Raw genomic sequence first — 20,960 nt, 5'->3', positions numbered from 1 at the left:
TCTCAATTGAGAATATGAGCCATTAATGGGCTCTCTCAATGAGAAGCTCTCTTGTTGAGTAGCTTTGTCTAAATAGATAGGATGTATGCTCAAGCTTATGCTTCAAAAAGGGCTTCAAATGGAGTTGGAATTTGGGTGTGGATAGATGGCTTTAGTATGGAGTTGGCTCTCAAAATAGCATTATAACTTTACTTCATGGATTGTGTTATTTTGCAAAGGGGAAGGATCCAATTTATAGGCAAGAGGCTTGAGGGTTTGAGGGCTAAGATGCAAGGATGGGAAAAAGCTTATGGAGGGCTCAGATTGCATGAGAGGAGAGCACATGGATTGTGCTTCCTTATAGCCAATCAAGGAGTGACACATGTCACATGGTGAGAGGATGGAGGAAAGGGGAAGGATGAGTCAACAAAGGAGGCTCAAGGGATAAAATCTTCATAAAGACCCTCATAATAACTTGTAAGAGCAATAAAAGGGCTTGTAAGAGTCATTTATGGCCTAGTGGACTTCATAAAGTTTTATGGTTGAGATATTTTGAGGGTGATGAGAGCAAATTCGACTTGGACTTGATTAAGAAAGTTTTAAGCTTGCTTAGGCTTGTGCAAATGATTAGAGGATGGATTAGGATGGTTTAAGATTAGCTTAGGGATAGGCAAGTGGATGGCATTTAATGAGGGTGGGTGAAGGAGGAGATATTTGTTAGCTTTGGCTTGGGTTAGTAAGTTTTAACCCATGTTTAGGGAATGTGACAAGGTTAGGAGGGGATTAGGATTAGGTTTAAAGACATCTTCTAGAAGAGTCTAGATTTTGGAGGAGGATAAAGACTTTCTAGAATAGTCTAGAATTTCCTAGGATGAGGATGAAGACTTTCTAGAAGAGTCTAGAACTTCTTAGGATGAGGATAAATTAGATTTTTAGGAAATAAATAAAGTTTTATTTATTTCAAGGGTTTAGGTTGAGGAGATATTTATTAAAACTTTTTTAATAAACATGAGGATTAATATTTAATCTTAATTAAATATTTTGAGTTGGGATTAGGGGTAGGAATTGATGGGATTAGCCTTTAATCAAAATTAAAGAAGGATTAGAAGATTTTGGAAGAGGTTATTGGTCATAAGGAAATTGGCCAACTTTTGGGAAAAAAAATAAATTTTTTATTTATTTTAAGATTTTTGGTCAATTTATTAATTAAATAATTAATAAATAAGGAAATAATGTTTAAATAAGATTTAAACATTTTTGGGAGGGATTCCTTAATTAAATATTATAAAAGGATTTAATGGCATAAAAATTAATTAATTAATTAATTAAATAATTAATTAATTAATAAATGATGATGTCATCGGGAATTTTTCAGAAAATAAAAATACTTTATTTTCTAAAGGATTTTTAGGTGTCTACAGTTTTCACAATCAGTGTGTAGGTTTTTTTACTTCTTTTGATAAGTTTAAAGCAACGCTACTAAAGCCAATAACATTAGCCAAAAAAAGAAGGAAAAACCTTAGTTAAAAGGGGATTGACATAAAAATTAGTCAAAAAAATAATCTGGCAAGTGTTGACAAATTTTCATACCAATTCTTGAATTTCTTATTTTTCATTTGTCATTGAATTATATATATATTTTCTTTAACTTATAAATATCACTACGTGATTGTCAAATAAAAAAAATTCTAATTGGTCAACTACAATTCATTTAATCACTAGGTAAAATGATTATTTCAAAAAATACTACTAATAATTATTATGATAAATATTAAATATATTATTATTTGCCACTTATAGATCAGTTGGCCCGTGCCTTGAAGTTTGTTTTCTTGAGATCACACAAAAATAGATGGAAATAATATTTTCTCTCAAATCTTCAAAACTTATTGAAAGAAGTACAAAAACAAAACAAAACAAAACAATGTAACTTATATAATAACAATATAATTATAAACTTCCCTTAAACTATAAATTGATTTATAGTTTTCATTCCTATATATTATAATATCAATTGATATTCTATTATGTATACTCATTATACTCATTAGGCTAGAGACGCCACTATTTTCCATACAAATTAGTACAATCCTATATATTCATTGGAAAAACCAAATTTGCATACAATAGATTTTTGGGATTTACATTGGTTTCTTTTTCATACTCTACTTCCACATTTTTATTAAAAAAAAATGCAAGATAAACTACTAATAAATACTGATTTATATTTTAGTATAACCAAAACTAAAGTGCTGCATGCTACATATTTCCCTTCTAACATATAACATATAATTGGTTGCTCCGAGTATAATTAAAGCGAAGAAGACTAGACCCGTTGTCCTCGTAAGGTACCATTGGGTTTAACTTAATAAAAATATTAATAAGACAATACAAATTTCCTTTTAACAATTACAGCTTGCTCTACCTCCTCGTTATCCTTTCTGCTTGCAGTGAGGCATGAAACACATAACATGGAAAACCTGTCTCTCTCCCCCACCCTTTCGTTCAATGCGAAGTGCCATCTCGCAAAATCCCAATCTTTATTTCCTGTGCCATTCTTCTCCGCTAAATGGTCTTGTCGCCATTTCAAATCCATCGTACCCAACTCCATTTACAGCAGAGATAAAAATGATGTCTCCATTCCTCCGCTTCTTAGTCGACCAGAATCAAAATTCTCCATAACGAAGCAAAAGGAAGTACAAGGGAAAGGAGAAGATAAGGGAGATGAAGGGCAATTGAAGGAGAAAATGTTATACCTGGAGAGCATAGGAGTGGATTCATACAGATTAGTTGGGGAGAATAAGCAGATTTCATCAACCAGTTTACAATCGATAATGAGCGTGGTGAAGCTTCTGCAGAGCATGGGGATAGATCAGAATGATATTGGTAGACTTGTGGGCATGTGTCCGGAGGCCTTAACCTTAGCCCCCCGTCAGATCAGGGCAGTCTTTACGTTTCTTCTCAGGGAGGCCAAAGTTCAATTACGTGATATAAAAAGGTAAGGTAGAAGTTAGTCTTTTTAGTATTGCAGAATTGAATTCTCGTTGGTATTTGGTTTACAGAAAATGATCCCCATCCGTTTGTGTACTACCAAGGAGTTTCCAATCTCTGAAATTCGCCCTGGACTGGAATCAGGTTTTATGCTTTGTGAATTTCTATTCTTTGCAATCTCCATGAATTGATCTTAGAGGTTGTTTCTTAGGTATCAATCAAACTACATGTTAATTTTGTTTCCTTTTTACATCCACAAGTAGATGAATGTTGTATTAATACATAAATTAGGAAACTTCAGAAATCCTGAAGTGTTGGAACTGAGAAAATCGGTTCGAGTTTCCTTACCTACAAGTTTTTGATCCATTTGGGAAATCTCGAAGTGTTAAGACTCAGGGAATTGAATTTTGAGTCTGCCATAGCAGTTGGGACGTTCAATGCTTTTGCTGACAGGGAGATTCTGAAAATATTTATTTGAAAAATGTATCAATAAATTTTGTTGAGTACGGTAACAAGTTCTATCTATTTTTCTGAATAGACAGTGCTGGTGAATAAGAGTTTGGATGGAAATAGAGAAAATGGTGAGATAATTTTGCAGTGTAAATGAAGGTGCAATAATAATATAATAAATGAAAATGGTCCAAATAAGAGCGAAATAGATGTTAATAAGATTCTTAATAAGAAGGCCTGTTACTGCTGGGTTAATCCAGCAAAAACGAATGCTGAAGTTGTGAGATGACTGAAACCTAGCGATGGATGGAGTAAGATCAACTTTTGTGGAGCTTCACCCAAGCCCTTTGGGATAGATTTTGTTGCCAGGGATAGCCATGGCAACAACTTGGTGATGGGAGTGAAGAGGATTGCAGATGGGAATACTAATGTTGGGGAAGCCTTCTGATGCAGAGCATTTAGGTTCAGACATCCACATTCAATTAGGGAATCTGACTGCTAACTGCCAGTCAACCAGCAGATTTGACTGGTCTTGCTGTTTGCTGAGTCATATTTCCAGTTTAGTGTCAGATTTAGTTAAGGGGATATTACATTGGAGTTAATTTAGGATTTCAGTTGTAGATTTTTGGTTGATGTTGCTGTTAGTGTCCACATAGGAGGACAAATAGGAAGTAAATGGTCTAGTCATCAGTTGTGACTGCTCTTCTGATGGAGCCTACGTAGGGAGTAGGTTTAACCTTTTAGGAGGGAAGACTGAAATAAAGGGAGGGGATTTTTCGGTGGGAAGTTCAGTTTTTTATTTTCTGGAAAATAATGTACCATCTTCAGCAGACATCAGTGAAGAGATTTGTTAGTGTTCCTGGAGTATATTGTTATGCTTTCTTTGATGCCCCCGATTCTTTTGTTTTTTTGGTTTCTCTATTGTTTCAGAATATGGTGTAAAAGCTGCAGGTCTGTGGATGTCTGCATCAGTTTGGTATCAGTGCAAAATAAAAATTAAACAAATGGCTTAGAGAGGGACTCAAATGACTCGGGGAAGAAGAGGCAGGAGGAGTGCCAGATTGAGAGGTAATGCCTTCGACGAAGTACTCTAAAGATTGCAAGACTTAGATGCTAGGTTGCTTCATGATGAATTTGAAGAAGAAGAAGAAGAAGTTGAAAGAAGGCAACCCATTGCCTTAGCCCCAATGGAGAGACTTTTTGAAGCCATCAATAAGCAAGAGACTTGAGCCAAGGTGGAAATTCCTGATTTTAAAGGAGAACTGAATCCAGAGGTGTTCTTTGACCCAGGGAGACATGAGATAACCAGGGCCAAAGGCACACCCAGCTATTCAGCCACCTGCGAGAGTAAACAGAGTGGAAAACAAACACCAAATAACAGAAAACTCGGAGATAGAGGAACAAATGCTTTCATATATTCATCAAGATATTGGATATATGCCCAGCTGTAAGGCCTTCTGGGTTTCGGCCACATTACAATTCAAATTCCACCTTCAATGATCAAACTTCTCATCTCAGCTTGCATCTCAGCTTGCTTCTACTCCTACTACGCTTCTACCATCATAAAAATCTCTCCCCAAGACTCCACCAATGACCTCTTTAAATACATGCACAGCCACAAGTCGGCCTATTGCAAATACAACCAAAATAAACTCTCATATTAAATGCTAGAATAAGCCACAAGTTGGTTCACAGCAGATACCTATCACAAAATTAAATGCAAAGGTTGGCTCCCATAACAAATCGCACACAGACAGCTTGGCAAACGAAGGACCAAGCAAATTGCTGCAACTTGGCGAACTCAGCAACGCTTGGCAACCAAAGGAACTCGACATCCAAACAAGCTTGGCAGCCAAAGGAACTCAGTACCCAAACGAACTCGGCGACCAAAGGATAAATCGACAACCACAGGATGATTCGGCAACCAAAGAACACTCAGAAACCAGAGGATTACTCAGCAATCAAAGAACACTGGGCAATGAAAGGCATTGCAAATCGACAAAAACTAAGAAACTCGGTAATCATGCAGGATAGCCATGCAACCCAGGATGCTCCTGCATCATTCTTGGACTGGAGTCAAGAGTTAGAAAAATACTATCATCTGGAAGGAATTGAAGAAGATGATCCATGCATGGTCAAAGTTGCTGCCTCCAAGATGAAGTGTCATGTAACTCTATGGTGGGAAAATCTCCAGAACACTAGGAGGCATCAAGGGAAGGAAAAAAATATTAAGTTGTGGCCAAAGATGCTGAAGCGTTTAAAGGCTAGATTCATGCTATCAGATTATCAACAAGTTTTTTAGAGATTTTCAAAACTTAAAACAAAAGGAGTCCTCCATATCTATATATACTAAAGAACTCGTGAAGCTACAAATCAGGACTAGTTTGCAAGAAGATGAGCATCCCATGGCTAGATATATTAATGGACTTCGATTCCAGCTCCAAAATGAGTTGGCTCTACTTAAAATAAGAACAGTGGATGAGGATTATCAACTAGCCATGAATGTTGAGGAGAAGTTGAATATACTCAGTAGAGCGGCCAACAAAAGAGGTGGTAACAGTTCGAATAGAGGAAGAGGAAGTCCCTCTAAATCAAATGCTGAAGAAGAACCCGTGTTTAATGAGAAGCCCAACTTCCAAGGAAGGAGTGACTTTAGAGGTAGATATGATAATGATATTAATGTCCAACAAGAGACCAACAAGTGTCTCAGGGGCTGAAAGATACAACAGTACAGTGACGAAAAGTAACCAGCAGGAGCACCCAATAGTGACCAGAAAAAGAGCGCTACAAAAGGGAAAAGAGACAAACAAAAGAAAGAGAGAAGGACCATCAGTCCTTTCTTGGTACAAAGAAATCCTGTATAGAGGGATAAGGACTAGGACGAGCAAGGGTTTGGGTTCGGCTCTGCCTCTACCTCTGCATAACTGTGGGGGTATGGTGCTACTGTCTAAGGAACCCAAGCCGAGGTCTGACTGATCTGGTGTGTTCGGAGATAGGCGGGTGGGGTTGTTTCCTACTCCCAAAAGTGGGCGTGGATGGAAAGAAGTCCGTGATGAGCTGATTCGAGATCTAGTACTGAGAGAACTAGAGCTGTAAGGTGTGATCTCTAAGTTGGGAGGCCTCCTAGAGATAAAGCGCCAGGCACCTATGGTCGGAATAATTGAAAAATGCCGAGAGAGATCTACAGTTTCTGAATAAACAGTGGAATTGTCATGTCACTTGTCATGTCATTTCAACAAATAAACCCTTGCTAAGAAATATATACTAAACCCTTGTTCTTGGCACTATCTAAGAAATATATACTAGGGTAGATGAAAATATAAAGCATGCACAAAGTATATATACATTAGTGTATGAAGACACGATGCAAACATGAAGCATACACATTAATGCATGAAAACACGATGCAGACACAATGCATACACATGTTAAAAAGATTTGGTAGATTCCTTCCTCTAATTACCATTTTTGTGTTGCTGGAGTTAGTGGCGACTAACTCCTTGATAAATAGACCTGCATCATATGTTAGTACTCCAAAACCATGATAAGAATATTTTTCAAGGTTGTAAGTCATCAACTTATAAGATCCTAATTCCCAATTAAAGCCCTTCTTAAAGAGAAGTTGTGATCAGATGCTTAGCTCCTAGGGGAGTGCTTCTTGGGGCTCTAATTACTAGAACAACTCTCCACTAAGCACCATCTTCTCACGATGCTTCTCTTTAAGACCTTATGGATAATCAATTTTGATATATCCATTCTTCCTTGGAGGGAGTTCTTCCTTGTCCTAGGCCTTATTAATACCCACTATGGGTGTATCCATCCTTACATATGCATATGATTTTCCTTAACAGTATGTACTGTCCTTCAAAGAATACTCGATTCCTGACTCACTTCCTTAAGAGTATTCAATTATAGAATATCTTGTGAAGTCATTCAGAAAGGTTAGCTTTGTCTTAATTCCTTCTAGGAATTATTATGCTTTATTTTCCTCTTGTTAGTGGCTATTTGGAGTAGTCTATTTCTTCTTCCTCTCAATCTCAACAAATTCAATATTCTGCATGATGACAAAAACATGTCATGTCTGGTTTGATCTAAGATGAATGTCATTTGTTTAGATGACGATCAATCCCAAATGAGTAATGTGTTGATGGACCTCATATTATTATTTGCCAAAGGACTAGTGTTCACTTCTTCTTCCACAAGTTTGTTAAAAGGTTGTCCACAATTCTGCTCTAATGTTTTGTATAATTCAACCATATGTCTATCACAAGTATCCACAATCTTTTCACATACTTCACCTTCACTGATGATTCTTGTTGATGTCAGTTTTGTACCACTACATAACATATAGCAATTGAATACCTGATATAGAATATCAAATCTTCAATTCCTCTCTTGAAAAGTTAATACTCATGAAGACATAAGCAAAACTCTTATGTTCCTTACACCTGTGGATACTAACTCAATATATCGATGTGATTTGCTGGTAATCACGTAGGTGGCCTTACACTATTTGTTTGAGGACAACTTGAACTTTTGGTGGGATGTTGGTGACGATGGTTTTGCATGGGTTCCATATGATGTTGATGGAAATGGTGATGGTGATGGAGGGTGAATGTTCTAATGACTTACGCCTTCCTAACCTTCTCCTTCAAAACTCCAAATACTATACTACTTGCTATTCTACTCCTACTTCTATGAATGGAAAAATTAGCAAATGGACGAGGATCGAATCTAATGAAAGCTAACCGGCAGCTCCATCTCCATAGATGCAATGATTCAAAGAAAAAGAACTAGTTTGCCACACAAGGCTTCCCAACAAGCCGCTAGGATGCTAGTGGCCTAGTTATAAATCCCTATCAAACATCCACTAATACTACCATGCAACTATCCATCTACTCTTCTCTCTGTTTAACAACTTGAAATGAAATCTATTTTAACAACTTCAAAGAAAATCTTATTCTAACTATTGGAAGTATAAACCATGCAACAACACCAAAAGTTCTTAGTCACCATGCAAGTCACAACAATGAGAAAGAAAAACGATTTTGGCATTATCTTAGCAACAATTTTTTTCAACCCTTTACAAATGAGAGCAAATGGCCTTATATAGAGGCCAAAATTTACAATTGACAGTAGAGAGAAAGAGGCAATATCAAAGATCCTGATTAGATCCTAGAAACCCTAATTAGGGTTGCCACCGCATCGAATAATGAGAAGATGCCACTTCATCAATGGACCGATGAAAAAAAGGAATAGTGGCAACCAATGAGAAGGCACAAAAATGGTGGCCAATCAGAATCAGACACCTACCTGTTGATGCGAGTTTTGTATCACTTACATAACATATTAGTAATTGAATATTGTTGTCGGTAAATGTATTATGTAGCCGACGAGTAGAGTAGTATCCGAACGAGCGCGTGACGCTTCAGTCACCCCTTCAAAAAGGTATATGTACACGTCCGAGATGGACTTTGGAATCATCATCGATCATAGATCATTGTAATTGGATTGTAATCTGCAAGTGCATACATGAATAAAGTACCTATTTTGGATTGAATCGTGTTATACATGTGTCAAGCTTTTTACCCTGTACGGTAAACAAATATTTGATACGGAGTATCAAACATACAATTCCTCTCTTGAAAAGTTATTGCTCCACGGGATATGAGAATAACTCCAATGTTCCTTACACTTGTGGATACTCGCTCAGTTTTATCGATGTGATTCGCTAGTTATCACGTAGGCAGCCTTACGCAAATTGTTGAGGATGACTTGGACTTTGGTGGGATGATGGAGATGGTGGTTTAGTGTGAATGCTAGACGACGATGATGGAAAGTGATGGTGGTGGAGGGTGAATGGTTCTTACGACTTTTTTTTTTTTAACTCTCTTCTCCTACGTTCTAAGTCCTAAATTATTTGCTATCCTACTCCTCCTATGGATGGAAGACTAGCAAATGGATTGAGATTGAACCTAATGAAAGCTAACTATTGGCCTCACTTCCATAGGTGTAATGATTCAAAGGAAAAATAAACTAGTTTGCCACGCAAGGCTTCCCAACAAGCCGCTAGGATGCTAGTGGTCTAGTATTGATCCCTATCAAACACTTGCTAATGCTACCATACAACCATCTATCTACTTTACTCTTACTTAGCAACTTGAAATAAAATTTGCTTCAACAACTTGAAAAGAAATCTAACTATGTGGAAGTAGAAACCATGCAATAACACCCAATGTTCTTAATCAGCATGCAAGTCACAACAATGAAAAAGAGAGCGATTTTGGTATTATCTTATGCAACAATTTTCTTCGACCCTTACAAATGAGAGCAAATGGCCTTTTATAGATGCCAAAATTACAACTGACAGTAGAGATCAAAAGCAAAACTGACGATCCAGATTGAATCCGAGAAACCCTAATTAGGGTTGCCACCCCATCAGCCAATGAAAAGATGCCACCTCATCAATGGACCAATGAAAAAAGTGCAAAAAGTGGTAACCAATGAGAAGGCACCAAAATGGTGGCCAATCAGAAATAGACACTTGTCCTATTCTAGAAGAAAGAGAAATTGCCACTTGGGCTTACATTAAATGATCTAATATGACTCTTCCCTTTTCTTTTGTTCTTTTAGCTAAGGCTATGAACCTAGCTAGCCTTTCGTTGACTTCCTCTATAGGAGGACAAGGTGTGTGCTTCATCTTGAGTTCAACTGATTTCACCATGCTGCTTGCCGCCTGCAGTGTCTTCTCATGATCTTTCTCATACTCCTTTGTGAATCCGATGAAAACATTCAAGGAGGAAAGGGTGTTCAAATGTTTCTTCTTGATGGCAACCTTTCCTAGCTCATCCAATCTTGATCCAAGTCTTGTCTCATCAATAGCCTCTTCTCTGATGTCTTCAAAATCAAGCACCATTCCAATGTCGCTCATCATGGTTGAAATGGAATTGTCGATGCTTGGGCTGTGCTGTGCAACTGCCTTTTGTATATCTTCTTTGCCAAGGGGATTGTCCTTCTCTTAGTCTGTCCCTTACCTGTATTATGTCTACTGTACTGATATTGGTGTCGATTATTCGCTTCATTTTCGAGAATAAAGGTGTTTTGGGCATCATATCCTCTTTGTCTTTCGTAGTGTTTTTCCCCTTAGGATTCTTGCTTGTACTAACATCCTCCATCTCGTCGCCCTATTATGGGATGGTAAAGAGGTGAACAATAGACAAGCAAAACCAAGGGAGGCAATCCTTAGATTAGAATGAAAGAAAGAAGTCAGCTTAAGGACCCCTTTCAACTCTAAATGATTAAAAGTCACCTCTACCAATAGTCGAATCTTGATTCTTTTAGAGTTTAGGATCAGACCTTTAGAATTTCAAATCCCTTGCAAATCAGAAATTTATCATGTATCTCTTATTCAAATAAAATTGCCCAAACTAGGGCAGAAAATCACAGCTCCTTAGCAAAATCAGACTTTGTAAAAATCGCCTAAGAATGGAGAGCTTGCCCCTTAATCATGGAAAATCGCCAATAGTACAGATCTGCCCCCAATCAAAAAGAGAAATCAGCAATAATGGAGAAATCTGCCCTCAAGAAGGAAAATCACCAAGGAAGAGAAATCTGAACTGCCCTTGCAAAGTTGCCCAATAAGAAGAAAATCTGCCTTGAAACAAATTCGCCAAACACCAAATCTGCTCTTCACAAGAAAACTCGCCCAAGCATGGAAAAGAATGAATGAGGAATGAGGGAGAAAGGGGGAAGGATCTCCTCTTATACCCAACTCCACATGTCTTCCCAGCTGGCCGACTTGGACCTGGATAATGCAAAAAAGAAATTAGATAATGCAAGTTGGGTATTAAATATGGAAAAACAGACAAACTACTTAGAATAGAAAAACAAACAAACTACTAACCAAAAGAAAATCTATTCTAACTATGTACAAAAATGGCTCCGGATGGAGTCCTAGGCTTGGAAATAATGCTCGAGGAATTGCCCATTGACAGGCAATGAGACATCCTCACCAGTGTCTTAAATCTAAATGCATTATCTCCAATGATCTCGAATATCTGGAAAGGACCTTTCCATAGTTGATCGAATTTGTCATGTTGTCCTTTCTCCTCATGGGCTTTGTCCCAATATAAGACCAAGTCAGAGATCTTGAAGGCCTTATTTTGCGCTCTCCTATCGAACCAACGTTTCACTACCCCTTGATGTTTTGCAAATTTATCCAGGGCTTCGTCTCTTTTCTCATCTAGTTACATCAATTGAGCCAACCTAACTTGGACTCTGTCCTCGTTCTCATCATAGTATTCCTATATGAACCTCAAAGTTGGAATTTTCAATTGGATCGGGAATACAGGGTCTTGTCCATAAACCAAATGATAAGGTGTGATTCCTATGGACTCTTTCACTCTAGTTCTATCTGCCCACAAGGCATATCTCAGTTGTGTGTACCAATCTCTTGGGTTCCTATCTGAGAGTTTTCCAATCATGGTCAAAAGGTTCTTATTTGTAGATTCTGCTAGGCCATTTCCCTAGGGATAGTATCCTGATGAAAATTTTAGTATAACCCCGTGGTCAAAGGCCCAAGTATGAAATTTCAAAGAAGTGAAGGCAGAACCATTATCACATACAAAAGCCAAAGGACACCCAAACTTGGTGGTGATCTTTTCCTCTAAGAACTTAATGATAGTCTTAGCAGTACAATTCTTGAAAGCTTGAGCTTTTGACCACCAAGTACAGTAGTCAGCTGCGGTTAGAATATACTTGTGTTGTGCTGAGGAAGGTGGATTGATGGGACCAATGAAGTCAAGCCCCCACATTGCGAAAGGTCTCACCTCAATAATTGGCCGCAAAGGCATTGCTGGGTTCCTTTGTCTCTTTGCTGCAGTTTGGCAAACATGACAAGTCTTCACATGCTCATGAGTGTCCTTGACCAAAGTTGGCCAGTAATATCCGGCTCTTAGTATCCAATGTGTTGTGGCCAAATCTGATCCATGTCCTGTTCCCCATTTGTCATGAAAATGTTCTAAAATGTTCCTTGCTTCTTCCTTTCCAACGCATCACAAATATACCCCTTCATGATTCTGTTTGTATAACATTGCTCCATGTAGCATATATCTTCTGCTCTTGAATCTCAGCGCCCGCTTTTGCATTGGGTTCAAATGTGAAGGACATCGGTGATTTAAAAGATAGTTGATTATGTCCTGATACCATTCATCGAGATGTACCTCTTCCAATTCATAAACTTGCTGTACAAGGCTGAGTCCCTCTGATGCCATGGTTTGCGCCAATTGTTGTCCTCTGACCAGTTTCATTGGTTGGATCTCTATGTCATATTCTTGAATAGTGGCGACCCACTTGGCCCATCTTTCTCCGAGCTCGCTTTGCATCAAGAGAGTCTTTACTGCTATGTCGGGCACAGTTGCATGTACTTTGCTTCTCAAGATATAATGCTTGAATTTCTTTACCGCTTTCACCAAGGCATAGGCTTGTTTCTCCACATTTGGGTAGTTCAATTTGGCCTCCCTGAAAGGTGCACTCATGAATGCAATCGGATGTTTTTCACCTTCCTTATTCTTCTGTGTTAGAATGGCCGCACATGCGTGATCAGAGGCGAAAGAATATATGTTGAATGGCCTTTCATAATCCAGGCTTACTAGGACTGGTGCATTGATGATGGCATGTTTTATCTCCTCAAATGCCCTTTTCGCTACTGGAGTCCAATCCACTTTTGTATCCTTCTTTAGCATGTCATTCATTGGTTTCACAATCTCAGCAAATGCTGATATGAACTTCGTCACGAAGTTGATCTTCCCAAAGAACGAATTGAGCTCTTTCTTGCTACTCGGGATGCCAAGTTTGGGAATTGCTTCCACTCTCTCTGGATCTATCATTATACCCTTCTCTAAAATCACATGTCCCAGAAGCTTTCCTTCGGTAAGTCTGAACATGCATTTCTTTAGATTCAAAGAGACTCCAAACCTCCTACATCTTGTGAAAACTTTCCTTAAGTCCATTATGTGATCCTCTCTGTTTTTTGAAAATACTGTTATATCATCCATGTAAATGATAATGCATTTGTCTTTTAAGTCCTTAAAGGCTAAATCCATGGCCCTTTGAAATGTTGCACCTACATTGATCAGGCCAAAAGGCATCCTTTTGTATGCAAAAGTTCCCCACTTTGTGATGAAGGCTATTTTCAATCTGTGTTCCTCTTCAACTATCATTTGATTGTATTCCGAGTATCCATCCATAAATGACATTATTTTAGCTCCGTTTACAATTTGCAAAACCTTGTCCAGTGATGGCAATGGGTAGTTGTCCTTCTCTAATGCTCTATTCAGATTTCTGAAATCTACACACAACCTTATTTCTCCATTCTTCTTCCTGATTGGGACCAGATTGGCGACCCACGTTGAATGTCTCATTGGGAAGATGATCCGCGCATCCAACAACTTCTTCACTTCTTGATATATCAATGGTTCCAACAAAGGGTTGACTGGCCTTTGTTGCTTTCAAATGGCTTACTCCCTTCCTTCAGTGGGATCATGTGTGTGATGATGGCAAGATCATATGTCTTGAAATCTTCATATCCCCAAGCAATCACGTCAGGGAATTCCCTCATCAAATTCAATATATCCGCTTTCTCTTTAGGTGTACAAACTATCCCAATATGGACAATTTTGGGACAATCCTTTGTTCCCAAGTTAACCTTTTCACACTCATTAACTCCTGTAGGTTGATATTGTGTTTTGTGGAATTGGTCCATGTCGAATATTCTTTCCAATTCAATCATTCCCTTTGGAATAGTATTGGTCTTTAGGCTCATCACTCCTACGTCGATTTCCGCTTCTTCATCTACCTCACCATCAATGATTTATGCAGTGAAGACATCTGAGTTAGTCAAGAACTTGAGGATATGTCTATCATCTTCGAACACCTGGAGGTTCTTGACATTGTTTGGTATTGATGGGACCGATGCCAATTCAACTCTAAACTTCTTCAAGCTATCCAACTTAATTGGTGCTAGTGAGCTTGCAGTCTGTGCGAGGGCATTTGCCACCTGATTGTTTGCTCTATAGCTGAACTTGATATTGAAGGCATCGAAGCTTTCTATCAAATCCCAGACTTGATTTCTCTATCTCTTCAACCTTTTGTCATGGCAAGTGAACTTTTGCTTTATTTGCTCAATTACTAGATATGAGTCTCCAAGTACATGAAGTATTTTGGCACCTTTCTTGATAGCACACAACAAGCCTAGAATCAAAGCTTCATATTCTTCCATATTGTTGGTGCATGGGAATTGTAATCTGTGTGCCTCCAAATATGTTACCCCTGTTGGGCTGACTAAGTCGAATCCAACTTCGGCTCCTTACTTAGTTTTGGAGCCATTGAACCTTAGAGTCTATACTCCATTGTTTTCTTGATACTTCTCCTCTTGGAAATTCTTCAACTCATTTGTTTCATCACCTTCTTTTACTTCTGCATTGGGTGGTGTAATTTGGTTCTTCGTTTCACCCATCATGCTACTTTCTGCTTCGTCAACTTGTTGAATCTCAACATTCTGTTTGCCATGTTCATCTTCCCATTTTAGAGCCCCTGGGATTTTCTTTTCCACTTGTTCTAAGGCCATTGTACACAAAGAGCAAGATAATTCCGAATGGAATGCATTGTGGATTTTGCACTAGTTGGGTAATAATAAGTTCTCTATTGATGTTCGGTTACCTGACTCCATTCTTTGCTGCACAGTTCTAGTCACAAAGTCCTTGAAACTCTCAAACATGCCTTCACCCTTTTCGGATGAAGCATCTAGATCTGACTCAATTAGGATCTCAATGGAATCCTTTCCTTCGCTTATGATGGTCATAGTGAACACTTCGGCCTTCTTTGGTCTATAGGTGCTCATATTCGTTTCTACAAACAATACTTCGTTTGGTTCCCCATTTTTTGTGATTGTCAATCTCAATCTCGAGGTGCTATCAATTCTGATTTGATTGGCTAGTCCTTTCCACGGGAGCCACATGTGAGAGAAGTCGATTGCCATATATCCATTCAATCTTCTAGCCCAATCTCTAACTAGGATCAATCCATAGGTATCGGCCACATCTACCACTGAAATGTCTACCATGTGTTCCATTCTTGGATCAGATGCCAACTGCATGTGTATGTTGTGTAGTTCACCCACTACTGGCACCTCTGTCTTATATAGTTGAGTAACCTTTTTGTTTGATCCCAAAGGCGTGATTCCTAATATTCTACAAATGTTCAAAGGCATGACGTTACTTGATGCTCCTGAATCTATCAAGCAATTGTGAAGCAATTTTCCGAACATCCTTATTGATAGCAAGAATGGGGCTGGCTCATCCTTTCCTTGATAATACACTACGGGTGTCTTATGTACTTGCTTTGGCTTCACTTCGAAATCTGTTGGTTGAGGAGCCTCCTCTTTCTTCACTTTTTCCTTATTGTGTATCGTGTCTAGATTCCTTTGAGCTTGTTGTTCTACACGCATTGATCCTTGAGCCACATAAACTGGTTGAGGGCCTGGCTGTTCATTGAATTTGCTGATATTGCCATATGCGATCTCCTGTGTAGAGCTTCCTATTTCTCCGGATGAAATGTCTTGAGATGAGTTTGTCATATTCGCTCTTGGAGTATCTTGGATTACATGTACCAAGTTAGGAGGAGGCCTCTCTTGAGTATGTGCTGTTGCACCTTTAGTGTGAAATCCTTGTGATTTATTATCTTTCAAACTATCAAGGAACGTGTCTCTAATCTCTGCTACTTTCAATAATTCAAACAAAGGGAGATTGATTTTGACCTTCTTCATCTCCTCTGTCACACTTTGTCCTAATCTTTTCAACTCTTCATTGTTCACGACATTGTTTCCAATTCTTCCTCTATTTGCTTCTTGTGTCGACTGGACATTTTGCGTTCTTTGAGTACCTTGATTGTTTTGTTGTGCATTCTGTTGAAAGCTCGATTGTCCATTCTCATTACCGTGGTTGCCTTGTCTGTATTCAGGTGCATCCCTTGAAGCATTCGGTATATTACTTGCATTGGGGTGTGGAGGCGTATTGAAATTGTTTGGGCTATGGAGGATGTGAAAGGTCCATCATTTCTTTTGTTGTTCCTCTGATAGAACCTTGCATTGCTAGCCTATTGTTGAAATGTTTGGTTCCTACCTGTTCCTTGAACTAGAACAGTATCTTCTAAAGGTGGGAAGGAAACATTTGATCCATTGTTATACCCCTTCTCATCTACTACCTCATCAATTGGTCTATTTGTTGACTCAGGAGGAAATCTCCCTTGGTGTTCTTCATAAGCTCCAAACTTTGGTGGGAATGAAAACTCCTCAAAAGTCAGACACTAATCGTATCTTTGGGATGGAACAATCTCATACCTTGTAACCTTAACATCTTCATAGTTATTCGACTCATCTATTATGTTTTGAAATAGGTTAGATGCTCTCTTCAATTCTGCACACCCTAACTCCAATGTTGATTCGTCTTGTGGAATCTACAATACTTGGACATAGCGGACTCGGCCAAGAATATTCGGTCCACTGGTCTATTATCTGCTGAAGCTTGATTATCAAGTGGTGACACCACATTTCCATTGTTTGGGCCTGTATTCCAAGTTCTCCTTTGGTTAGACTGATTGTTGTATCCTTGGTCTTGTGGCTAGTTATTACCTTGATAATTATTGTTTTGATAGCTCCTTTGATAATCGCCACCTTGGTTATTCCTTTGATAGTCTCTATCTTTATAATTCCTTCGTTGTTCTCCTTCTTGATGGTTTCTTTGATACCCTCCTTGATAACCTCCACCTTGATTTTGGTAATTATTCCCTTGATTATTTATTTGGGAACTTTGGAGTTGATTGTTCTAGTTCCTCAAATAGGTGACTTTCGTAGATAGCTTTTTGACTTGGTCAATCAACTCTTTCATCTCATCCTTTTCTTCTTGCGTCCTTGTGGAGGAACTTGCACCGTTTAGATAAACTGGCACTGATGGTGGTGCTTGGAATAATGGAGGCCGCAGATGTACTACTAACTGATTTGCAGGTGCCTAGTATGCAAGCTGTGGAACTGGAGGGTTAGGATATCTAGCACCTTGGGGTTCCATTCCCTATTGGCCTAATTGCTTCCCTATCTCAATTGCTTTAGTGTAGGCCTCAGTCAATGTTGTGGGAGCAGGATTCGCCATTCTTGTGAACATAGTCGTCTGGTTGTCTAAGGCACTGTAGTATGCTTCCAATGCACCAGCTTCTATCGTTGTGTAAAGGGCTTGCAATCTTGTGTAAGCCTTATGGAAACGATCATTGAAGGAACTTATTGTCTCTCTATCATGTCTCCTTATGTCCACAAACTATGTAACTCCAGTGGTGTGATGGGCATACCAAATTTTGCAATAAAGGTCTCTCTGAGTTGGACCCATCCCATTATTGATGATGCTGGTAAATTGACAAACCAGTAATAAGGTTCTTCCCCCAATGAATAAGGGAAAAGTCTACATGCTACATCCTCCTCTTGAATTCTCCTATTGCACAATGCCTCTTGGAATACCTTGATATGCTTTTCTATTGTACGATTAGGGTCATTGACAAAAAACTTGGAGCAGAATACCGCTGGATTCTTCGGTAGATCATGGTATTGTTGGAATAAGAGGGGTGACGCATTGTTTTGAATTCATGGTGGTTGAGCCATCATTGGTTGATTGATTTGAGCTTGAACTGGTTGGTTGACTTGGGCCTGAATTGGTGAATTAACTGGAGCCTGAACTGGTGGACTACTTGAGGGGCTAGCTAAGTTTGATGTTTCAGCTACCCAACGGTTCCTTGATTTCTTGTGAAATTCTAGCACAAGTAAGTCTTCTTCTTGGTGGGGTGTATTTCTCAGTATCCTCTGCCTCTTATCAGATATCAGTCTCTCAAATCTTTCGAGGGAAAAAGACCCGATCTTTTATCCAGCTTGAAAATAATCCCGACTTGATTGACTCCCTAATTCGAGTTTTCTTTAACAATAGCTTGAGCTTGTCTTTGGGCTTTCCTTTCTCTCTCAAGCTTCCTTTCCAATTCTCTTTGACGTCCAAACCTCTTTTGAATTCTCCTTTCAATAGCTCTTGCTTTTCTTACCTCTTGATTTATCACATCAACAGTGTCCAGGTACTCTCTAGTGTTCTCACTTTCCTCCCAAGCAGTTGAGGATAAACTAGCTACAATGCGATCTTGAAGTGTTCTCCAAGTTGCTCTAGGCTGATTTGATCTAGGGAGCACCATTCTTCTTCATAATTGAATGCCAACAAATCCCCAAAATAAATTTTCAGGCCCTCCTTCTAGTGCCAGATAATGTTGATGCGAGTTTTGTATCACTTACATAACATATTAGTAATTGAATATCCGATACGAAGTATCAAACATACAATTCCTCTCTTGAAAAGTTATTGCTCACGGGATATGAGAATAACTCCAATGTTCCTTACACTTGTGGATACTCGCTCAATTTTATCGATGTGATTCGCTGGTAATCACGTAGGCAGCCTTATGCAAATTGTTGAGGATGACTTGGACTTTGGTGGGATGATGGAGATGGTGGTTCAGTGTGAATGCTAGATGACGATGATGGAAAGTGATGGTGGTGGAGGGTGAATGGTTCTTACGACTATTTTTTTTTAATTCTCTTCTCCTAAGTTCTAAGTCCTAAATTATTTGCTATCCTACTTCTACTCCTATGGATGGAAGACTAGCAAATGGACTAGGATCGAACCTAATGAAAGCTAACTAGCGGCCTCACTTTCACAGGTGCAATGATTCAAAGGAAAAATAAACTAGTTTACCATGCAAGACTTCCCAACAAGCCGCTAGGATGCTAGTGGTCTAGTATTGATCCCTATCAAACACTTACTAATGCTACCATACAACTATCCATCTACTTTACTCTTACTTAGCAACTTGAAATGAAATTTGCTTCAACAACTTGAAAAGAAATCTAACTATGTGGAAGTAGAAACCATGCAATAACACCCAATGTTCTTAATCACCATGCAAGTCACAACAGTGAAAAATAGAGCGATTTTGGTATTATCTTATGCAACAATTTTCTCCGACCCTTACAAATGAGAGCAAATGGCCTTTTATAGATGCCAAAATTACAACCGACGATAGAGATCAAAAGAAAAACTGACAATCCAGATTGAATCCGAGAAACCCTACTTAGGGTTGCCACCCCATCGGTCAATGAGAAGACGCCATCTCGTCAATGGACCAATGAAAAAAGTGCAAAAAGTGGCAACCAATGAGAAGGCACCAAAATGGCAGCCAATCAGAAATAGACACTTGTCCTATTCTAGAAGAAAGAGAAATTGCCACTTGGGCTTACATTAAATGATCTTCTAATATGACTCTTCCCTTTTCTTTTGTTCTTTTAGCTAAGGTGATGAACCTAGCTAGCCTTTTGTTGACTTCCTCTATAGGAGGACAAGGTGTGTGCTTCATCTTGAGTTCGGCTGATTTCACCATGCTGCTTGCCGCTTGCAATGTCTTCTCATGATCTTTCTCATACTCCTTTGTGAATCCGATGAAAGCATTTAGGGAGGAAAGGGTGTTCAAATGTTTCTTCTTGATGGAAACCTTTCCTAGCTCATCCAATCTTGATCCAAGTCTTGTCTCATTAATATCCTCTTCTCTGATGTCTTCAAAAACAAGCACCATCCCAACGTCGCTCATCATGGTTGAAATGGAAGTGTCGATGCTTGGGCTGTGCTGTGCAACCACCTTTTGTATATCTTCTTTGCCGAGGGGGATTGTCCTTCTCTTAATCCGTCCCTTACCCATATCATGTCTACTGTATTGATATTGGTGTCGGTTATTCGCTTCATTTTCGAGAAGAAAGGTGTTTTGGGCATCATATCCTCTTTGTCTTTCTTAGTGTTTGTCATCTTAGGATTCTTGCTTGTACTAACATCCTCCATCTCGTCGCCCTATTACAGGATGGTAAAGAGGTGGACAATAAACAAGCAGAACCAAGGGAGGCAATCCTTAGACTAGAACAAAAGAAAGAAGTCAGCTTAAGGACCCCTTTCAACTCTAAATGATTAAAAGTCACCTCTACCAATAGCCGGATCTTGATTTTTCTGGAGTTTAGGATCAGACCTTTAGAATTTCAAATCCCTTGCAAATCAGAAATTTATCATGTATCCCTTCTTCAAATAAAATTGCCCAAACTAGGGCAGAAAATCACAGCTCCTTAGCAAAATCAGACCTTGTAAAAATTACCTAACAATGGAGAGCTTGCCCCTTAATCATGGAAAATCGCCAATAGTACAGATCTGCCCCCAATCAAAAAGAGAAATTGGCAATAATGGAGAAATCTGCCCTCAAGAAGGAAAATCACCAAGGAAGAGAAATCTGAACTGCCCTTGCAAAGTTGCCCAATAAGAAGGAAATCTGCCTTGAAACAAATTCGCCAAACACCAAATCTGCTCTTCACAAGAAAACTCGCGCAAGCATGGAAAAGAATGAATGAGGAATGAGGGAGAAAGGGGGAA

General features: G+C 38.9%; 1 protein-coding gene across 1 annotated transcript in view; it reads left to right on the top strand.

Annotated features, from left to right (window-relative positions):
* Nucleotides 1–2,367: 2,367 nt before the first annotated feature.
* Nucleotides 2,368–20,960, top strand: part of LOC149559800 (protein SEEDLING LETHAL 1, chloroplastic-like) — a 69,114-nt gene continuing 50,521 nt past the window's right edge. The window contains exon 1 of the mRNA XM_089824299.1: nucleotides 2,368–2,977. Coding sequence (XP_089680425.1) covers nucleotides 2,451–2,977 — 527 coding nt within the window. The 5' untranslated portion in view covers nucleotides 2,368–2,450. The remainder of the gene's footprint in view (nucleotides 2,978–20,960) is intronic.

The sequence above is a fragment of the Cupressus sempervirens genome, chromosome 4, assembly GCF_028749045.1.
Source record: "Cupressus sempervirens isolate cs-2001-9-10 chromosome 4, ASM2874904v1, whole genome shotgun sequence".
Taxonomy (NCBI): Eukaryota; Viridiplantae; Streptophyta; class Pinopsida; order Cupressales; family Cupressaceae; genus Cupressus; species Cupressus sempervirens.
This window is presented reverse-complemented; position numbering and strand designations above follow the sequence as displayed.